At 50.7% G+C, this 22,686-nt stretch overlaps 1 protein-coding gene across 5 annotated transcripts in view; it reads right to left on the bottom strand.

Annotated features, from left to right (window-relative positions):
- Window positions 1-22,686, bottom strand: part of GRIK3 (glutamate ionotropic receptor kainate type subunit 3) — a 153,085-nt gene that overhangs the window by 7,992 nt on the left and 122,407 nt on the right. For 2 of the 5 annotated variants that reach the window (XM_029080717.1, XM_029080718.1), the window contains exons 10-13: window positions 16,557-16,760; window positions 6,107-6,330; window positions 5,559-5,597; window positions 2,735-2,853 (exon numbers count right to left, since the gene is read on the bottom strand). In XM_029080717.1, coding sequence (XP_028936550.1) covers window positions 2,735-2,853; window positions 5,559-5,597; window positions 6,107-6,330; window positions 16,557-16,760 — 586 coding nt within the window. The remainder of the gene's footprint in view (window positions 1-2,734; window positions 2,854-5,558; window positions 5,598-6,106; window positions 6,331-16,556; window positions 16,761-22,686) is intronic. The other 3 variants (XM_029080719.1, XM_029080720.1, XM_029080721.1) reach the window with 3 other exon arrangements.

The following is a 22,686-nucleotide window of genomic DNA, read 5'->3' as shown; positions in this document are numbered from 1 at the left end:
CCGACGCCCCTCTCCTTCCTGGCCAGGTGGCCCGGGGCAACTCATATCATCTCTCTGGGCCTCAGCTTCCCCATCTGTAAAATGGGAAGAATAAACCCCAGCCCTCCCTGCTTCACAGGGATGATGGCAAGCGGAAATGGCGTGAGAGTTGGGAAAATCCCTTTGCAAATATCAGGTGCTGCCCATTTCTACTGCAGAGGTGGTGTTCCAGGTGGATCCCAGGTTAAAGAAAACTCCAGTTTGATTGACAGTTCGATTGAACGATTGGATGGAATTCCACATCCTTGGACTGAGGCTGCCGACCTGCACGAAGCCATTTCTCCTGTGACCACGTGAACTCAGAGAACTTTCCTAAGGGGTCCCCCCAAGGGGAGTCATAAAAACCCGCTATGGAGGACCTAGATCTATACCACTTTTCTTAACGCTAATAATAATAATGTTGGTATTTGTTAAGCGCCCACTATGTGCCGGGCACTGTTCTAAGCGCTGGGGTAGATACAGGGTAATCAGGTTGTCCCACGTGAGGCTCACGGTTAATCCCCATTTTACAGATGAGGTAACTGAGGCCCAGAGAAGTGAAGTGACTCGCCCACGGTCACACAGCTGACAAGTGGCAGAGCCGGGAGTCGAACCCATGACCTCTGACTCTGAAGCCCAGGCTCTTTCCACTGAGCCACGCTGCTTCCCCACTACTATTAACCAGCCCAATTCTTTGAGTGCCTAAAAGTTATTTTCTGATACAAACACTTGGGAGAAACAATATTCTTTCATGGCATCTATATTGTGTCTCCACCAAAGCAATGCCCTCAGCAGTCACTGGGGAAGCAGAATGGTCTAGTGGATGGAGCCTGGGAGTCAGAAGGAACTGGGTTCGAATCCCAGCTCTGCCACCTGTCTGCCATGTGACCGTGGGCAAGTCACTTAACTTCTCTGGGCCTCAGTTACCTCATCTGTAAAATGGGGAGTAAGACTGTGAGCTCCAGATGGGACAGGGAACGTGCCCAACCTGATTACCTTGTATCTACCCCAGTGCTCAGAACAGTGCTTGGCTCATCGTAAATGCTTAACAAAGCATTAAAAAAAAAAGTCCCCGAGAGGCCCGGAAGGGTTAATGCCCCTCCCAAAGTGCCTGACAGACACATTGATTGACTAAACTCGCTGCTGGCAACAATTTTTAGTCATGAAAGGGGAAATGAAAGCAGACCCAATTGTTTTCCACTTATAATAGTACCTGTGGTATTTGTTAAGCGCTTACCGTGTGCCAGGCACTGTACTAAGCGCTGAGGTGGATATAAGCGAATCAGGTTGGACATAGTTCCTGCCCCACATGGGGCTCCGAGTCTCAATCCCCATTTTACAGATAAGGTAACTGAGGCAGAGAGAAGTGACTTGCTTAAGGTCACACAACAGAAAAGTGGCAGGGTTAGGATTAGACCCCGTGACCTACTGACTCCCGGGTCTGTTCTCTAACCACTACGCCATGCTGCGTCTCTAAAGTTATCTTTCCAAAGTAGAATTGGACACCTTTGGGTTACAGTCTGTGGGGGCCAGAAGTGAACACCGGGGAAGCGTTCTGAGGACCCTTCAGCCCTCTTCTTCTACCCAACTTCTGTGATGAAGTCACATCGAGAGGGGAAGCCTTCCCATTGGAGGAATTATCTAAGCAGTAGCTTCCAAGGAAATCCAAAAGCAAGTACCCCTGACCTTAGCTGGGAATTTGATCCAGTCCCTGAAAAATCCTCCTGCCCTGATGTGGACATCTTTGGGATTTTCTGTTTTCCATTTTTTCCAAATGAATCGCTCAAGGGAGAGTTTTTCCACATGCACAATATATTCCTTTCCCCTAATCAAAACAGCAGGGGAGAATAGATGAGGGTTCAGCGCTCCGGCGAGCAGCGGGAGGTACGAGACAAGGAGCCATCAGAGAGGAAGAGGAATGACGGTTCTCTAATAGCAGTCGCTCCCAGAGTTGCACAAAATGAGTGGGTGCAGGTCTAGCGATGGCCTCAAACACTTGTTAGGGGAGGGAAAACCCGACCCTGCCACCAGGGAGCATCCCCGGATTCAGGAATCCAGCTTCGGAGGGTCCTCTAGACTCTAAGTTCGTTGTGGGCGGAGACGGTTTCTACCAACTCTGTTAGATTACTCTCCTCAGTGCTTAATACAGGTCTCTGCAAACAGTAAGTGCTCAATAAATACCAATGATCGATTGATTTCCGACCACATGCCCGAGCTCGTTGCCCCAGAGCCCTTTGGCAAGGCGGAGTGCCCGGTTTGGAGCTCTGGCAAGCTGAGGGTGCCAATGGGAAGAAGCATGGCATAGCAGATAGAGCCCGGACCTGGGACTCAGAAGGACCTGGGTTTTAATCCCATTTCTGCCACCTGTGTGGGCAAGTCACTTAACTTCTCTGGGCCTCGTTGCCTCACCTATGGGGATTAAGAGTGTGAGCTCCAAGTCGGACAGGGACCGTGCCCGACCTGATTAACTTGTATCAGGGGCAGGAGGCAGGGCGGGCCCGGAGCTCTCGGGTCGCCCCCCGGCGCTGATGTCCGGTTCCGGCTCCGTGAGATAATCCCCTCCACTCTCTGAACGCGCTCCTAATGAACCGCGCCAGTCACGCCGGGGACGGAGTCATCTCAAGGGCCTGCTGGGGGTGAAGAGGAATGGGGAGGAGGGGTAGGGGGAGGAAGGGCATGAGATGGAGGGGAAGTGGAGGGGCTGGGAGGGCTGTACCTTGCTGCATCAGGGACCCCATCCCGAACCAGAAGCTGTTGAGGAGGGTGAAGTTGTTCTCGACGACATCAGAGCCGGGGTTGCAGGGGTGAGCGTCGTACCACTCGTAGGGGCTGAACCTGCAGGAGGCAGCGTGGAGCAAGGAGCGGTCGGGGAGGGGGACCGCTGGAAGCGGGGGCTGAGAGGCCGGAGCGGGGCCACCGGTGGAGGAGCGCTGGGGTGGGGGCGGACAGGAAGAAAATGGAAGGAGAGCGGGGAGAGAGGGAGAGAGAGGGAGGGAGGAAGGGAGAAGGACCAAGAGAAGAAGAGGGTCCTCCCTTTTTACCCCTCCTACCCCACCATCGACAACACACAGGGATACTGGATGGTGAGCAAACGGTAACAACATCATAAACCCATACAAACGTAAGCCAAATTCATCTGAACTCAGAGCATTCTTTGGGGGCCCCCCTCTGAACCTCCCCTTCCCCACAGTGCCTCTGCTCCATTCCCTTCCACTTCCCTCCCTGTCAGTCGGTCAGTCAGTTGTATTTATTGAGCGCTTACTGGGTGCAGAGCACTGTACTAAGCTCTTGGGAGGGTACGATATAACAGTCAACAGACACATTCCCTGCCCGCAACAAGCTTACAGTCTAGAGGGCCTGGTCCCTGGTCCCCCCGAACATGGAAGCCATTTCCAAGCTGCGGAATCAGGAGGCAGGAGCCACGGCAGAGGGAGGCTGGGCCCTGAAAATGGAAATACCAGACATAAAGATGTCCTGTGGTGTTTCCATAAAGGCCAAACGGCCAACCTACACCCTCCCCCTGCCCACACTGAAATCAGCAAGGAGAGCTAACTGTAATTGATTTTAACATCTACTTCCTGTAGACTGTAAGCTCCTTCAATTAATGCTATTTATTGAGCACTTATATGTGCAAAGCACTGTACTAAGCGCTCGGGAGAGTATAATGCAACTGAATTAGCAGACATGTTCCCTGCCCATAATGAGCTTACAGTCTAGAGGAGGAAGGCAACCACTAATATGAATAAATAATTTATAATTTAAAGATCTGTACATACGTGTTGTGGGATTGGGGAGTGGGGTGAATATCAAATGTCCAAAGGTTCTCGTGGGCAGGAATCATGCCTACCGACTCTCCTGAATTGTATTCTCCCAAGTGCTTATTATTGTGCTCTGCACCCAGTAAGCGCTCAATAAATACCACTGATTGATTGACTGATTGGAGACTGACTGGGGGGTTGGGAGATTAAGGAGAACCCTCCCCCTCATTTCTGGACTGTTGCCTCTCCGAGCCGGGAGCTTTTCTGCTCTCTTCCCAGGTGAGTACTTCTCTAGTCCCGGATACGTATTTTCTAGAAGGCCCAACTTTTCCCGAGCCATTGAATTCTGGGGTACTTGCCTTGGTTCCAGACATGCTAATTATTACACTGGGTTACCTTCGCTCCAAAAAACCTGGTAGTTTCACAATTATCTGCCTCCCCCCGCCCCCGAAAACCACCTCCAGGAAGGGGTCTGGGGCCGATAGGGTGGGTTCAACCAGTTCTCCCTCTCCTCCTATCTCCGCTCCTCTCCCACTAGAATCCAGCCTGAGCTCTTGACCCCAACCACTAAACCATACTGCCCATACCTTGATCTCACCTCTCCCACCAATGATCCCTCACCCCCATCCTCCCCTCTGGCCTGGAACACCCTCTCCATTCACTTCTGATTGACTACCACTTTCCCCATCTTCAAAGCCCTCCTAAAATCCCTGCCCAACCTCTCTTTTCCCCACCCCATTCACCCTCCCTTCTACATCACCTGTGGGTCTGCAACCCCTCAAGCACATGCCCAGCCCCACAGCACTTAAGGACAGATCCTTATCCTCTGCCACTTCCCCAATCTGTAATAGATTTGAATGTCAGTCTCCCCGGCTAAACCGTAAGCTCCATGAGGGCAGAGATTGTGTCTATCAACTCTGTTCTCATGTACTCTCCCAAGTCCTAGGTACAGAAAGCGCTCAATAAATACCACTGAGTGATCGAGCAATGATGCACCGGCTGAGTGCGCAAATCAAAATCAGGACTACCGCATATCTCATCTTTTAGATTCCTTCTAACTCTCTGGCCTGTGTCGCCAGGCTTATCTGCAAGGCTGGGTTAATTAGCCGGGCCGGCGGGCCTCGCCTGCCACTAGGTTAAACCCCAAGCTGTCGGTCTAGAACCCAAGTGCCTGCCACCCTGTTCAACCGGAGGGAACACAGGCAAAACTCCCTTCAGGTGAAGGATGAAAGGACATGAAACAGATGGGATGGGGAGATCAAACGATCCAGGTTCCACGGCGTGGGGAAGACGTCAAGGGGCCGAGAGCGAGCGAGCGAGGGAGTGGGGGGAGAGAGGAGCAGAGCAACATGGGGAGAGAACCTAGAGGATCTGCTCGAATGACAGAAAATATTCTGAAAATTGTAAAGCAACAGCCGGGAAGCAACTAGAGGCCTTTAAAAGGCTTGTTTGACCATTAAAGAAACCAGGGGCGGAATGAAGGGTCTTTTTTATTTTAGGGAGGGCGGGGGTGCCTTTCTACAGAGTGAGATGGGGCCATGATAAGCTGGGACTGTGATGCTGTGGCCTCAGGCTGCATCTCTCCTTTCCGGAGCAGGGAGGTCTTAGAGAAAAGGAGACATGAGAAGGTACAATTTTAGCTCTAACATCTTTTCCTTTTGGTCTCTCTTAGCGTGGAGACTGAAAGGAAAAAAAAAACGGGGGGAGGGGGGGGAAGAGGGGCGGGTGGAGAAAGCATTTCAAAGCAGGCTCAGCAGAAAAAAAGACCGTAACACAAAGTACTTGGATCTCAAATTGCCTCTCCAGAGGAGTCTCTCAGAGCTTCGTTAGGATGAAAAAAAGGAGACAACAAGAAGAAATAATATATCAGAAAATAAAGGGGGAGTTGAGGAGCATAGCGGGAGGGGGTGGGGGGACAGCTCCGTCACCTCCCCGGGGGAAGGTGGCTGGAGATCACCGCGGGGGAGGGCTGATGCCCCCCTTGGGCCAGGGGAGGATGAAGACGGTGGTCCCCACCTATCGATCAAGTCGAAAGGCGGTTTAAAGATGTTAATGGAGTGGCATAGTGCCCCCTCTCACCCCCGAGACCCTCCATAAACCCACATAGGGCTCCACACTAGGCACCAGGGTGACGAGGGAATGCCAACCCATGGTATCCATCCCACCTTCTAAGGGGAGGCTATCTCAGTTCCGGCCTAGTCTAACGGCTGCAGCCACCAAAACCTCTCCTCTATCTATTGAGAGGGGCCCTCGAGATAATGCTCAGGGGGTCCCCGGGCTGGGCTTCCCAGGGAAGTGAGGGGTCGGAGGGGAATCTCAAATTCACACACCTGGCGATGACGAAGAGCACGCAGCTGACCCCCAGGTAGGCCAGCAGGACGTACATCCAGATGTCCGGCGACAGGGGGTTGAGGAAGGAGAAGACGCCAGGGTTGGTGCCGTTGGGCTTGCGGTACAGGATGCTGACACCCAGGGTCATGAAAGGCTTCGAGAAGTCGATGGCTTTCTCCCGGATGTGGGTGATGGTCAGGGGGGCCACGGCCAGGTCTGCTTTCTGGGTGAGGTTGGGGGGAGGAGGAATGCGCAGAGGAGAAGAGAGAGAGCGAGAGAGAGAGGTGCAATCAGTCAGGGCATCAGGCGGAGGCTGGGGATAGGAGCCGGAAAACTGGGCAGCTGACCCCTGCCTCCTGATAGAACCGGCCTCGGGGAGTGGAATGACTGACATTCATTCTCGCCCTGATTTTCAACGCCAACTGTGTGCCTCTGGTTTTTCAATCAGTCAAACCACCCAGGCCTCCCGTCAGCCCGCCAACTCTCCAGCCTGTCAGAACAACTCCACCCCCACCTCGTCCCAATTCAGCTCTCTGGTGTCATTCAGTTCATAATCCAAGATGGCGGCACCACCAGGGCGATCCGATCCGTGCTCTCGGGTGGGGTTGAAGAACCCCACATTTCTAACCCGGTGTGCTTCACCAGTTGCCTTTAGACGAGTCCTGAGGGCCAGGGAACAAATCTTATTTATCCTCTATTGAATTCTTCCCCAGTACTTAGTACAGTGCTGTTCACTCTGGGGACGCTCAATAAAAACCACTGAATGAATGGATCCAGGAGCCCTGCGTATGGCCCCGCGTGCTGTGGGTTCAGAAAAGACCTAGTGGGCAACAGATGAAGGAGATTCACCATCTACCTGTACTCAGAGAATACCCTACTGCTTCTCGGTTTGCCTGACCCGAGGAAGGCATACGGAGTTGAGAGGGGGTGGGTGGAAGTGGTGGACACCAGGATCTGGGGGACATCACGTAGGGTGGGCCAGTTAACATCTTATGTTATTTTTCCTCTCCTCTCGCAACAATTCCAGAATGACTTTAGCCTTTGTCTTGACTGAGCTGATTAGCAGGCGCAAGCCCGCTTTCGCACCGCATCATGGGATGCCTGACCCACTTCCGCCTCCGCTAATCGGCGCGGTCAAGATGCTGACCCACTTCCGCTTCTTTCCCAAATCTCTCCCGAATCTCGTACACATCTTCTGAAGGCAGGACTGCTTAGGCTCCAGGAAAAGACGCTCACGAATAAATCTCTAAACTCCCTCAAGCGAGTCACCCGACTTTATCTCCAACAGGGTCTCACCCCGATCGCTTAGCAGCCCCCCTGCCGCACCAGCCAACCCTCTAACCCCCAGGAAGCAAATCTCCCCTCTTTTCTCCATCCCTGCCCACCTCCCCTCATGGCCTCAGTCATAGCAACGGGGCCCTACAGAGAGAGAATTGGGTCATGGAGTAACGGGCCAGGCCAGAGTCCGAATGAGAGTTCATTTTCTCTCTCTGCCGCACAGCTCTTGCCAATTCGAAACCTCCTTTTCTCCTGACCTTGCTTGGGGCGCACCTCACTTTCTCCAGTGCCCCCAACCCTTCTCCCGAAGGAAGCCAAACCCCACCAAGAGCGTTTTGTAAGATTGCTGCTCCTCAGGCCCTGAAATGCCCATCCCTTCCCCACCTCCTGCATACAAATATATACACACACCCCCACATACACCCCCCTCCCATCCCCCCCACCCTCCTCACAGGCCCCAGGAGCTGCCCTGTTTCAATCCGCTTAACAGAGTAAAAAGGGAGAAAACAAAATAAGAAGCTCAACAAAAACACCAAAAGAGATGAGGCCAGAATAGGACATGTGGGATGCACAGGTCAGGAGCACTGTACCCTAGTCAAAAGAGCCTGGGCCCAGACCTCTGCCACTGGACTGCTGTGTCAACTGGGACAAGTCACTTAACTTCTCGGAGCCTCAGTTTCCTCTACCGTAAAATGGAGATTAAATATCCGTTCTCCCTCTCACTGTGTGTCTAACCCGATGTTACGGTAGCTACCCCAGCGCTTGGCACATAGTGAACGCTTAAAAAATGCCATTTTCGTAATCCGTGATTGCTTCAGTTGCATACTCACTCTGTTGAATCAATGTGCTTTGTCTCTGCCGCTGTCCCACCTACCTTATAGCCTGTCTGCTCCCTGAGGGCAGGACCGCTGTGGCTCTGGGTTTACTCTCAACCTAGAGCACAGGGTTCTGCACCCAACAGACTCAATCAGTGGCATTTATTTTACTGACCACTTACTCTGCGCAGAGCACTGTACTAAGCCCTTGGGAGAGTACAGTAAACAGAATTAGAAGACACCATTCCCTGCCTACAAGGAGCTTACAGTCTAGAGGGGAAGACAGACATTATATAAATAAATTACAGATAGGTATAAAAGTGCCGGGGGGGCTGAAGGTGGGGTGAATAAAGGACAAAAGCTACTGATTCATTGACTGGTGTCTATAAGCCACCAGCTCAGTGTGGGCAGGGAATGTGTTTACCAAGTCTACCCTATTTTGTACTCTCCTAAAGCACTTAGGACAGTGCTCTGCATGTAGTAAGTGCTCAATAAATAACACTGATTAACTGATTGACTGTATCTGCAAATCCTCCTGCTTTCGTCCCTGGCCGCCTCATCTTGCCGCACCCATGAATCGATTGGCATTTCTAGACAATCAATCAGCCCCATCTCCTTGGAGCCTCCTGTTCCTCGGAAGTCGAGCATATGGAGAAAATGTGAATCCTCCCCCCTCGGGATCTCAGACGCGTAGGGTGAGAAAACACTTCCACTTTTGGAGTTTTATCCCTTTTTTTCTTTTTTTCAGTCGCCAAACATGTGTCTCAGTTTCTCGGAGACCTACCCGGGCAGCTGCTGAGATATAATCGTAGATTCCATCGAGTCGGGTGTTTGGCTTCTTTGCAACCGTGCCTGAGGCTTTTTGAGGAGAAGGGGAAACTGGGGTCCGGACTCAGAAACCTGGAGGGGCTGCCGGAGCTTGGCCCCACCTTGGGCACGGAACTCCCACCTGGATACCGGCTTTCTCCGGGAGTCATCTGAGAATGGTAACGAGTCCCGTCCCTTACATCACACAGGGTCTCCCTCTGCTCGGTGACATTTGGGGAAAATGTGAGCCTCGTGTCTGCCTCCCCCGAGAAGAGAGTAAGCTCCTTATGGACAGGAAATGTGCCTTAGGCTTCCACCGGGGGCTACCTGTTATCGTAGCATTAAAAAGAAATGTTATTATGAGTGCTGAGGAGATTGTGAATAAATTCAGAAGTGCTCAAACTGGCTGAAGGGATGATTTGGCTCGGGGTACCGGGAGATTAACAGGGGAAGGCTTGTTAGAGGGAAGTGGGATTTTAGAAGGGATTTGAATGTGGGGAGAACTGTCGCCTGTCTCATGTGGGAAGGGAGGGAGTTCCAGGAGTTTATTACAGTGCTCTGCACCCAGTGGGCTCCCAATAAAGAACATCATAACATCTGCTACTACTGCTATTACAGGTTCAGAAAAGCACGGCGGCCTGGTGGATAGAGCACGGACCTGGGAGACAAAAGGAACTGCCTTCTAATCCTGGCTCTTGTCTGCCGTGTGACTTTGGGCAAGTCACTTCACTTTTCTGGGCCTCACATCACCCGTAAACTGGAGGTTCAGAGCGTGGGCCCCATGTGGGACAGGGACTGTGTCCAGCCCGATTTGCTTGTAACCAGTCCAGGGCTTAACACATAGTAAGTGCTTAACAACTATTTTGGTTTGGATTTTTTGTAACACAAAGGAAGGAAAATATTCCCAAGAAGCCAGTTCCCTTATGCTTCCCCCTCTCTCGAAAGCTCAGCGCTCAGTGAAACGTTCAAAGCAGCGGCCCACACAGGCTCCGCCGTCAGCACCCTCGTCCTTGGTCAACAAGGTCAAGCTCAAAGTCGACCAGATCCGTAGCGGCGGATCAATCGCCCCGGTGGTCCTGGGCTATTGACGGTCATGGGCGTTAGACTTCGCCGTCGTTCACCTCCTCTCCCTGAGGACTCGTCCTCAAGGTGGGCGGTAATGAAGGATTTGCTGAGTGCAGGGTTCTGAGAGGGAAGTCAGCTGGATGGTGGGATGACATTCGTCAGGTCCCGGAATTTATCTGCCGACCTCAAATTTCGGTCCGCCGGTCGGTCAGTCAAGCAAAAGTCTGTGCTGACAGCCGGCTGTGGACATTGCCCTGAAGTACCAGTAGTAGGAATAGTATTTACTAAGCAGTGTGTGGGCAGAGTACTGTTTTAAGCACTGGGGAAAACTCCCTAGGTGGGAATTTGATACAGACCTTGTTCAGCTACTGTGATGAATTAACAAAGCCCTAAGAGAAAGAGCCCAGGACTGAAGGTCTGAAGCCTCGGGTTTGAATCTCCGCTTTGCCGCTGGCCTCTCGTTAGCCCTTAGGAAAGTCATTTAACTGCTCTAGGCCTCGGTTTTCCTATCTGTGAAATGGGGAAAAGATACGTCCATCTCCCTACCTCAGAGTGGGAGTCCCTCGTCTACCAACTCTGTTATAGTGTACTGTCCCAAGCGCTTAGTACAGTGCTCTGCATACAGTAAGTGCTCAATAAATATCACTGATTGACAGATATCGCAAGGTAATAGTAATAATTTCAAAAAAGGGTAGATGAAAACCCTCCAATAGGACCATTCCCTCCACCGGCCTTTATCCGAATTAATGTCAGATATATAATGACAATAATAATTATGGTATTTGCCAAGTACTTACTATGTGTCAAGCACTGTATTAAGCACAGGGGGAGATACAGGATATGCAGATTGGACAGAGCATGTGAGTCCCATGTGGGGCAGGGACTAAGTAGGAGGGAGAACAGGATTTGAATCCCCATTTTACAGGTGAAGAAACTAAGGCAAAGAGAAATTAAGTGATTTGCCCAAGGTCACTCAGCAAACAAGTAGTGGTGCTGGGGATTGGAACCCAAGTCCTCTGACTCTCAGGCCATGCTGCTTCATCCACCGAGAATAAGGATGATGGTATTCATTAAGCGCTTACTATGTGTCAAGCACTCTTTTGAGAGTTCTCTCAGGATGAGACGAAGGAGCAGCGAACCAGCCTCTTGCGCACGGAATACGATGCTCACTCAGACCGTACCATCCGGTCCCAGAAGCCGGAGGAGACACAGTCTCCCTTGGCCTTCTGGCTCCGACAACCCCGGTCCCTGGTGCTTCCTCCTCTCTCGTTGGCAAGATTGCCCTGGGTTCCAGTGTCCCCCCCCCCCCCCCTCCATCCCCACCATTCCCTCTAAGCTCCCAGAGGGAAGGGATCATGTTTATCATCTCTAGTGTATAATACTCTCCCAAGTCCAGCGCTCTGCACACAATAAATTCCATTGAGTGAAAGGCCACCAGCCACCTCTGTCCCTCCTCTTCAGACTGTGAGCTCATGTGGGACAGAAACTGTGTGCTACCTAATTATCTTGTATCTACCCCAGGGTTTCGTTCAGTGCTTGGCGCATAGTAAGCACTCAGCCAATACCACAATTATTCCTGGTACTTCCCCAACTGGGGAATCCGCCTGTCTGCCAATAATAATAATAATAATAACGTTGGTATTTGTTAAGCGCTTACTACGTGCAGAGCACTGTTCTAAGCACCGGGGTAGACACAGGGGAATCAGGTTGTCCCACGTGGGGCTCACAGTCTTCATCCCCACTTTACAGATGAGGTAACTGAGGCACAGAGAAGTGAAGTGACTTGCCCACAGTCACACAGCTCCTAGTGGCAGAACCGGGATTCGAACCCATGACCGCGGACTCCAAAGCCCGTGCTCTTTCCACCGAGCCACGCTGAAGCTGTTTCACTGGATTGGTATTTTGGTTTAGGTTTTCTCTAAACTCACTCATAAAATGTGATGATCTGGAGAGTAAAATAACTAATGGCTTCCCGCAGTGTGAAAAATACTTATAAATTGAGAAGCAGCGTGGCCTAGTGGAAAGAGCAGGGTAACGGGAGTCAGGGGACCTGGGTTCTAACCTCAGCTCCACCACTTGTCTGCTGGGTGAGCCTGGGCGAGTTACTGTCCTTCTCTGTGCCTCAGTTCCCTCATCTGTAAAATGGGGATTTAATCCCTGTTCTCCCACCTAATTAGACTGTGAGCCATGAGGGAAAGGGACTGATTCGGACCTGATCAACTTGCATCTGCCCCAGTATTTAGCACAGTTCTTGGCCCCTAATAAGCACAAGTACCACAGCTACCATTATTGTTGTTAATAAGGATATTAATGTTAATGAGAAGCAGCGTGGCCTAGTAGACAGAGCATGGTCCCGGAAGTCAGAGAATCACTGCTTTGCCACCCCTGTTTGCTGTGTGACCTTGAGCAAGTCACTTCACTTCTCTGGGCCTCAGTTACATCATCTGCAAAATGGGGATTTAAGCCTGTGACCCCCATGTGGGACATGAACGGTGTCCAGTCGGATTTGCTTGTATCTACCCCAGAGCTCATTACAGTGAGCACTTTACAAATGCCGTAAAATAAAAGGCTCAAAAAATAAAACCCAAACCCACACAAATCCGTCATGCCCACCCACCCACATATACAAATCTTCCCAGGTGCACATATTCACTCGTACACACACACACAGACACACTCACAGTAATACTATTCACTTCAGTCCACTCCCTTTTCCCTATACATGATTCCACAATTTTATCCAAAGATAACTCAGAGGTCAAAATGAAATAACAAACAGACCTCAATGCTACCATCTCCCATACTGATTTGAGGAACATTAGGCTGATGAGAATAAAATCTTTCAGTCTGACACTCCACCTCAGAGCTCAGTGTGGGCAAGGAATGTGTCTGCTACATAGCACTCCCCCAAGTGCTTAGTACAGTGATCTGCACAGTAAGCGCTCAATAAATACTACTAACTGACCACCTCTCCAATCTCGAGCTCCTTTGCTCTCCCATCACACACACACCAAAAAGTAGCTGGTCTAGAAATTCCACCTAATTGTAGCAGGGCCTTTAGCGAAATGTAATCATGTTAATTATTTTTTAGCTTCCCATTTGAAAATGACTACTTCAGGTGCCCCAGAAATTACGTCTGCATGAGAAAACGTTTCAGTGGGTTGGCGTTTTTCATTATTACGTTTTTGTTCAAAGAGCTAATAATGGAGCGATAATATTCCGAAGCCTTTGCCACCCTTTCTGCGGGCCGTAGAGAAGAAGACTAATTATCCGACGACTCTAATAAATGGTTATGGCGCTATTAAAAATGGCATCACGCTAGGGACGACAGGCCCATCAATTGTAACGAATCAGGACTAACAAGAGCTCCCGAATCTCCTGTCAGTGTCCCCGGTACCTTGATGGATACCGTGAATTAGTAAGAAATGCACAGTTGTATCAAGACAATAGATTAGTGCTCACTCATTTTTACAACTGAGACCAGGGCCTAGAAGAGCTCTAATAACTGCAGTCAGTCAATCGATCAATCAGTCGTACTTATTGAGCACTTACTGTGTTCGGAGCACTGAAATATGGCAGAGTTGGTAGAAACATTCCCTGCCCACAGTGAGTTTATCTGTTTATTCAGAATAGGGGCCAAGCAGTGTGGCCTAGTGGAAAGAGCACGGGTCTGGGAGTCAGAAAGACCTGGGTTCTTATCCCTGCTCTGCCACTTGTCTGCTGTGTGACCTTGGGCGAGTCACCTCACTATGCCTCATGTGTACGACGGGGATTAAGACTGGGAGCCCTCTGTGGGACCGGAACTGCGTCCAACCTGATAGCATTTAGTACAGCGCCTGGCACGTAGTAACAAATACCATAAAAAAGCACTTTCCTAAGCTCGAAGGTATTCACGAGATAATCAGGTCAGCACAGTGCCTCTTCCACATGGGGCCCGTAGACTTAGTAGGAGGGAGAACAGGCATAGAATCTCCATTTCACAGTTGAGGGAACTGAGGCCCTGAGAAATTAAGAGACTTTGTGGGCAGGGAACATGTCTATTAAAATCTGTTATATTGCACTCTTCCAAGTCCATAGTACAGTGCACTGCACTCAGTGGGGGCTCAGTAAATAACCAGGGAATAGCAAGGGGAGGCAGAATTGAAGGAATTTTAGGTGCCTTACTTGGTTTTCTTTAGGTTCTGGCCCTTTAAGCCAGTGCAGATTTTCCTGACTGCTTTAAGAATCTTATAGGACTGCCAGCAGCCTCTGCTCCAGCACCCGGCGGCAGCAATGTGGAACTTGGGGCAGTAAGGGGGACTGACGTTTTGCCTGATGGGGTTGTTGTACCCTAGGCTTCAGCTAAGAAACTCAAATTCCATAAATGAATACCAATAAATACCACTGACCCATGGTGAAAGGATCGAAACCCTGTCCCTCCAAACCCAGCGTATTTATAGCTGCCATTGTTCCCTCCTGTTACTTTTCCATCTTTCCCTCCACTTGTGTCACCAACAGCCTCCTCTCCCTTATCCTTAGACTCTAAGCTCTCGGGGGGGGGGGCCGGGGGGAGGCAGAGACTATGTCTAGTCCTAATAATAATTAAAATGATAATAATAGTTTAGTACATACAGAACACTCTTGAACAAGTACAGCGCTTAGGACAATGCTTTGCATGCATGAGGCTCTTTATACTCTTACTACTTCTAATAAGAAGGGATTTTCAGCTTAGCTACCCAAATTGGTTGCTTTATTTGCCTTATTTGACCTTATTTGCCAAGTAATTGTTCAGCTCTCCTATAACCTTAGCCCGGGCAACCTGTATCACTTAATAAAAACACTAAGTGGTCTATTTTCCAGCCCTGACTACATACAAGCACTAAGCTAAGCACCGGGGAATATACCAGTTAATCAGATCAGCCACCTGGGGCTCACGGTCTAATAAGGAGGAGAGAAGGTATTGAGACTTCACTTTAGAGATGAGGGAATTGAGACTCAGAGAGTTCAGGTCCCTAGCACAAAGTCCCTCATCAGACAAGTGGTGGAGCTGGATTTAGAACCCAGGTCCTCCGACTCCCAGCCCTGTGCTCTTTCCACTAGGCCACTCTGCTTCTCTTTCCTCTTGAGGTGTCCCAGGGGCTGTGACTTTGCCAAGATCCGGTAACTGGCCGGGCTGGGACGGGAGGCTCAGACCTGAACCTGTTTCTTATTACTCAGCAAAGATCTCAGTGACAAGAGAATGAGATTGTAAATGACATCGATTGGAAGGATCCGCCAGGGATCCTGAGCCTGGCTGAATGCTGACTTCACGGAACGAGGAAGCGGAGTTCGTTTCCACTTTCCTTGGCCTCGTACTGGAGGATTAAATGAGATCTTAGGCACCGCCGGGGCCCAGAACAGCTTGAAGGCAGATGCCGTTTTCTGTCCACATTTGGAAATGTGTCCTCTGCTGGGGCCCAGAAGCTCCGGAAGATGAGCCAGTCAGAGCTTGAGATCTGGCTTTTCCGATAGATGTTTTTTTTCTTATGGCATTTTTTTTAAGTGCTTACTGTGTGTCAGGCACTGGGGTAGATACTACGTAATCAGGCTGGACACAGTCCGTGCTCCACATGCGGCTCACAGACTTAATCCCCTTTTTACCGATGAAGTAACTACGTCACAGGGAAGTTCAGTGACTTGTCCGAGGTCACACAGCAGACAAGTGGCGGAGCCGGGATTAGAATCCAGGTCCTTCTGATTCCCAGGCCATGGTGGAGGCAGGGATCTTAGTGGAGGTGGGGGCTTGGAGGACACGGGCTTCAGAGAGCTCTGGGCCCCAGGGACACCGCTGTGGGTCTTTTTGGCCCCAGGTGGACATTGTCGGGCCTCCTCAGAGATATCAAAAGAGCGAAACTGGGAGTCCCGTTCCCTTAGTGGACCTCACTGGGCAGGCATTCTTATCAATGGTCTTTATTGTGTGCTTACTTTGTGCAGAGCACTGTACTAAGCACTTGGGAAAGTACAATGCAACAGACTTAGCAGACACATTCCCTGCCCACATGGAACTTATAGTCTAGAGGAGCCAATGGACCGGAATTTCTCTGGAATATCAACTGGTTTGTAAGCTAAGCTCAGACCACTCGGCTGCCTTATCCACGTTGGGTCCTTTGCCATGGCTTTAAGCAGGTGGGCCACGGGGACGCTGATGGGGATAGGGTCTCTCCTCTCCTCCCAAGGTGCAAGCCGTTCAGAGACCCCGAGGGGAGAGGTTCAACATAGCCCAGGGCTTAGGGACCATGATGATGGGCAGTATCTCCTCTCCCTGTCCCGACAGGCCAATATGTGACCTAGCCCCTTCCCTGTCCCGGCATCTCTCATGGCTCCCATCTTGCCCTCACGCCGCCTGATGCCCTGACCCTGTTCTGCCCCCTTTCCCCTTCTCCTGCCCTGGTCTTTGCCCCCACCCTGATCTCACCCTTCACCCAGCCTAGGCACTGCTGCTGGCCCTGCCCCAGCCCCAGCTTACGTGGTCGATGAGCTCCTTGATCATGCCATTCCACTGGCCCTTGTCGTCCTGCGCCCCGTACTTCCCGTCCTCCGCCAGCCGGATGTCATAGGTGAAGCCCAGGATGTGGGCCAGCTCCTTGAGCAGGTCGATGCAGAAGCCCTCGAAGCGTTCATTCCCAAAGAGTGCTCGATCTGACTTACGGAACATGACGAATGGCTCCTCCTGGAGAGGGGTTGGGGGGTGGTGAGAGCCTGTGCGGGGCTCAGGGGGCCCGGAGGGGCGGTGGGATCCCTGGGGCAACCTTGCGGAACCCCTCGTTGCCCCCCATTCCCTGCCTTCTGGGCCTCGCTGCGGGACAATCCCTGGAGAAGGGAACAGGGGAGGGGAGCTGGCCTCTGAAGGCGGGTGGAAGAGAAGGCGGTCTCCTGTAACAAGTGCCAGGCCGGGATGGGGGAGAAGCGAGTTGGAGTTCGGCCTCACCCTGTGGATGTGCCGTGCCTGAGTAGTGGCCCAGGGAGCTGCGGACTGCCAGCTGGGCTCTTGGCCCACGGCAGGATCCCAAAGCCAATTTGCTTTTTCCACTAGACCATGCTGCTTCCAACTTTGCGCCCCTGCCTCCTTATTTTGGGTGGTTGGGAGGAGTTCCTTAATTCCATTCAATAGACATATTTACCGAGCCCCTACCGACTGCGAAGCCCTGTACGAAGCGCTTTGGAGCATTCCATGGAAATGAATGGTCCCAGCCCTGAAGGAACTTGAGGAGCAGCATGGCCTAGTGGAAAGAGCCTGGGCCTGGGAGTCAGAAGCAACTGGGTTCTAATCCCGGCTCTGCCACTTGTCTATGTGACCTTGGGCAAGTCACTTCACTTCTCTGGGCCTCAGTTACCTCATCTGGAAAATGGAGATTAAGCTTTTGAAACCCTATGTGGGACAGAGGCTGAGTCCAAACTGATTAGCTTGTATCCATCCCAGTGCTTAGTACAGTGCCTGGCACATAATAAGCACTTGGCAAGTACAATTAAAAAAGCAACTTACAGTTTAATGAGGGAGATGGGCAATCATAAATTATTTACAAATAACAGGAACACACTAGATGGGTAATCAAAAATTATTTACAGATAATAGGAACACACTTTGATACAGTCAAGCACAGTCTCACACATCAGTAGACTCCCTAAGACTCTAAGTTCCTTGAGGGCAAGAGTGTATCTACTAATTCTGTTGTACTCTTTTAACCGCTTAGTGCAGTGCTCTGCACATAACAGGAGCTCAGTGAAAATCACCGATGGATTAATTGAAGGACAAAGCTCCACCTTGTCCGCTTTAGACTGTAAGCTCCTTAAGAGCAGTCCCACTTAATTCATTTTGATTGGATTCTGCCCAGTGCCAGGTACTACACACAAGAGGTGCTCAACCAACACTTAGGAATGAGTGAATCTGCAGCTTCCCTCATCTCCTCCTCCTTTCCAGCACCCCCTGCCCCTCCTGAAAATTCAGGTCGGGAAGGGAAGCAGCAGTGGTTGTAATGGTATTTACTGGGCGCAATGCTGTTCTAAGTGCTTGGGAAAGGACAGCAGACTGTAAGCTTGTTGTGGGCAGGGAATGTGTCTACCAACTCTGTTGTACTCTCCCCAGTCATTTCATTTCATAGCATTTATCGAGCGCTTACTGCACGCAGAGCACTGTACTAAGTACTTGGGAGAGTTCAATACAACAATAAACGGACACATTCCCTGTCCACAACTGTCATTCCTTAGTAAAGTGCTCTGCACACAGTGAACACTCAGTAAATACCACTGATGATGATGACAACAGAAGCCCAGGAGATTTGCCTTGCCCACAGAGAGCTTCTACTCTTAAAGGGAAAGACAGCTGTTAAAACATCAATCAAATCATTAGGGTGGTGTCAAACAGACCCTCGGACTAAACGATGGAGAACGCCTGAGTTAAGATAGATGGGATGGGGAAAACCCCCGGACCATCCCGGAGCATCCCAAAGCACTTTGGTGAGAGGATTGTGTTCTCTCCCTTTAGCTTGAGGCCTCCCTTCCACCCCTGACAGGCTTATTTACCCTTGACTTGGAACCGTTCCATCAGGATGCCCTGAAGAGCAGAGCTGCTCCAGACAGGCAGATTGAAGAACATCTTTTATCTGAATCCAAAAGGGGCCCTCGATGCCACAGCAATTCTGAGAAAATCACTTCCCGAATCTAATTTGGTGCAGAAAAGGAAGCCGTGTCCTTTCAGCTCCTCTCTTCACTCCCATCACTCATTCCAAAAGTTGGAGGGTTGGGCAGAGGGCAGATGTGGATGAACGGCGCCCCTCTCTACCCGCCACCAGAAGGTGGGTCAGAGACGGAGTCCTGAGCCTAAGGAGGACGGACAGGCTCTAGAGATGAAGAGATGAGCATCCGGCAGAACCCTGATACCTTGTCACAACAGGTTGAACGGGAGACAACAAAAATCGCTTCGAGTCGTCATGTGGAAATGGATGATGGACCACCTCACCGACAACTCCCTCTGGCCTCCCTCTGCAAGGCCCTTCTTCCTCCACCCTGTTGGCTGTTTCCTCGAGGAGTTGGCATGTTCTCACAGGGCCTCCTCCTGTCCAGTGCCGACTCCACAACCCCCCCAAAAGTTCAAATCTCTGCCCAGCCAAGGCCGATTTTGGAAAGGTCTCAGAGACCATCTTGCCTCGCTCTCTCTCTTCAGCTCTTCCCCATCACTGTCCTCTGAAATTAGCACTTCATTTGCAATCCGCCACAGCGGCTGAACCTCTCTGCATGTCCATATAAATACGCTGGCTTCAGAGCAGCTGTAAAATGCTATTAATTTCGGGAAGTGCTTTGGGGAGAGCATACATATTTAACAGCAGAAGCACTGAGCATTAAAATGGTGCTCGCCTTGGTAATGTATCTTCAGGTTTGAAACATTTCCTAGGGGGTAATTCTGAACTCCGTGAACTACTTATTCATGGACTATTTCACAATTTATTACTGGAAATGTCCAGACATCCAATTCACAAGCTCTCTCAGCCGCTAATCGATTGCTGGGTGAAGGTGCCCTCAATTTCATAACTTCACGGCTCTCAGATTGCTCTGGGAGAGAGGGGGTGGTTGTTGGGGGTAATATTTCTCTTCAATAAGTCAGAGAAAACAGGAATCCCAAAAAGGGACCTGTTCCGTATTTTCTCCCAGCTAAGGCTCTTGTTCTGATTTCTCAATAACGAGGCTCCCTGTACTTAGTAAATATTATCGAGTGACCCATCCGTTCTACTGATCGATTACAATCGCCAGCCCCAGTGAAAGAACCTGACCGGATGAAGCCCAACTCCTGGATGGGTTCGGAGGGGCGACGGAAACTCTTTCGGCCTTTCCGGATTGCGGGACGACTAAGGGAGGGCCAGGAGATTGGAACTATTCAAGTCACTTCTTGGCCTGTCCATCTCCTTCCCGGTTTCTCCGCTGGAGCACAGAAGGCACACACACAAACACACTCACACACACTCACTAATCATTCTGCTCTTTTCAAGCACAGAAAGATGGCACAGATAGGGAACCAAATGGGATGTTTCCTTCCTGGGCGAGTGGAGGATCTGGGGTGGTGATGGGGTGAACTGATCAGGAATACCCAAAAGGGGACAGAGTCCAGGAAGAATTCCGTGGGTCCAGAGAGCTAGTGTGGCCCCCGTGGCCCCACCATGCCCCCCTCCTATTTTTCTTTTTAATGGTATTCGTTAGGACTTACTATGTGCCAGACACTGCACTAAGCAGACAACTGCATTGGAATGCTGATCCCATTGCCCTCGCTTCCCCCACTTCCCGATGAGCCTGGGTTTTTCTCTGAGACATTCCCGTACCCTTCAAGGTCTGCATTTTGTTTGGTTTCTGCTGTCCTCTCCCAAACACTTAGTACAGTGCCTGGTACTCGGTAGGTACTCAATAAATACGATCACTGGCTGGCTGAACGCTTGATGGAAGAACAGCTGGAGAAGGGGACGAACCTGCGACCCTAGGGCCCCTCTGAGTTGGCCTGGGCATGCCTCGAGTTTTCTCATCAGGCCGGAAGAGCTGGCTAAGCCTCTCCCCGTCTGCCTGCCCCTCTATCAGCCTGTCTGCCCGTATGTCCTCGGAGAGACTTCAAAGAACCAGGTGGGCAGAGGGGGCCGGCTCTCTGTCTCTCTCCAATCTAGTGCTTGGGAAAGTGGAAAATAGAATTTGGTTTCTCAGGAATCCCAAGACAGAGAGAGGAAGAACTCCACCCACCACATCTCCGGGCTGGAAAAAAAAGAAAACAGAAGAAAAAAAAAACCTGAAGGGCAGAGAAAGAAAAAAAAGTCACTGTGGGGATGATGATGAACAGATTCCGTCTGCTGGGAAGCAAGCCATTTTTGCTTTCTTGTATCGCTTGGCCCCGACTCGCTTGTCACTCAAAGAGCAGTTGCCATGGGAGCGCCTGCTTGCTCCCGCCCAATCAGCCGGGCCGGTCAAAGCGAAACGGTTCCATGCTGCCCGCTGGTCGGCCGACAGCTGGATGGGCCACGACCCTCCGACGTGTACGCGGCCGGGAGCCAGGATCCGGGCCACGGTCGGCCTGGCAGCGCCCCGCTTCGCCACCCGCGGTCAGAGCGTGTGTGGCTGCAGCTGGCCAGCCATGAAGCAGACAGTTTGACGGCCAATCCTGCCCCTCAGAGATCCCCCACACCATTTCCGGTGGCCCAGCCCGCCTGCTCCTCTCTCCGCTACGTCACGTGTATTTTATTCCTATCCTCAGCCCTTATGCACGGCAGTATATTTTTATCTGCCTTTTACACGTCCAAAACAAAACTCCTCACATTACCACCCAAACCCTGTCCTCCCCCTGTCTTTCCCATTACTGTAGGCAACACCACTATCCTCCATCTCACAGACCCATAAACTTGGCATGATTCTCGACTCGTCTCATCTCATTCAACCCACAGAGTCAATCTGTCACCAAATCCTGGCGGTTCTACTTTCACAACATCGTTAAAATCCACCCTTTCCTCTCCAACCAAAGTGATACTTTGATGATCCAAGAACCTATCCTATCCTTCCTTGACTACTGCATCAACCTCCTTACTGACCTCCCCACCTCACTGCAGTCCTTACTTCACTCTGCTGCCCAGATCCTATTTTTTAAAATCTGTTCAGTCCATGTCTCCCACGTCCCCAAGAACCTCCTGTGGTTGTCACCTCCACATCAAGGTAAGAAACTCCTTACCACTGTTTTAAAACACTCAATCAGCTCTTCCCATCCTACGTTACCTCCCTGATTTCCTACTATCACCCAGCCCGCACGCTTCGCTCTTCCATCGCCAACATACTCACGCTGCCTCAATCTCATCTATCTCACCAATGACCCTTTGCCCACGTCCTGCCTCTGGCCTGGAACTCCCTCCCCTTTCATATCTGACAGACCACCACTCTCCCCACCTTTAAAGTCTTGTTGAAATCACATCTCCTCCAAGAGAACGTCCCCAATTAAGCCATATTTCCACTTCCCTCTCCTTTCTGCATCACCTATGCCCTTTAAGCATTTGATATTTATCCCACCCTCAGCTTCATGCCACTTAGGAACATTTCCTAAATTTATTTTAATGTCTATCTCCCCCTCAAGACTGTAAGCTTCCGTTGGGCACAGAATATGCCAACTAATTCTGTTGCATTGTACTCTCCAAGTGCTTAGTGTAGTGCTCTGCACACAGGAAGCGCTCAATAAATATCACTGATCGATCTGTATTTTCGATTACATATTTTGCTCTTTCAATCAATAGAGCAATCATGTTTATTGAGTGCTTACTGTGTGCAGAGCACTACGCTAGCAGCTTGGGAGAGAACAATATAACAGAGTTGGCAGGCACGTTCCCCTACCTACAAGGTGCTTAAAGTCTAGAGGGGAGTTTAGAGTCCCTACCCGCACCAAGTGTAAGCGATTTTTCTCTGTCTCCTCCCTGAGACCGTGAGCTCTCTGGAGGTGGGGAAGCATAGTTTCTGATGGAGTCTCCTGGGAGCGTCATATCTTTTAATTATATATTGTAAATGATTTATTAATATGAATGTCTGTCTACCCCACCTGACTGTAAGCTGGTAGTGGGCAGGAAATGTGTATGCCAACTTTATTGTACTCT

Source organism: Ornithorhynchus anatinus, chromosome 16, assembly GCF_004115215.2.
Source record: "Ornithorhynchus anatinus isolate Pmale09 chromosome 16, mOrnAna1.pri.v4, whole genome shotgun sequence".
In the NCBI taxonomy this organism is placed as follows: Eukaryota; Metazoa; Chordata; class Mammalia; order Monotremata; family Ornithorhynchidae; genus Ornithorhynchus; species Ornithorhynchus anatinus.
This window is presented reverse-complemented; position numbering and strand designations above follow the sequence as displayed.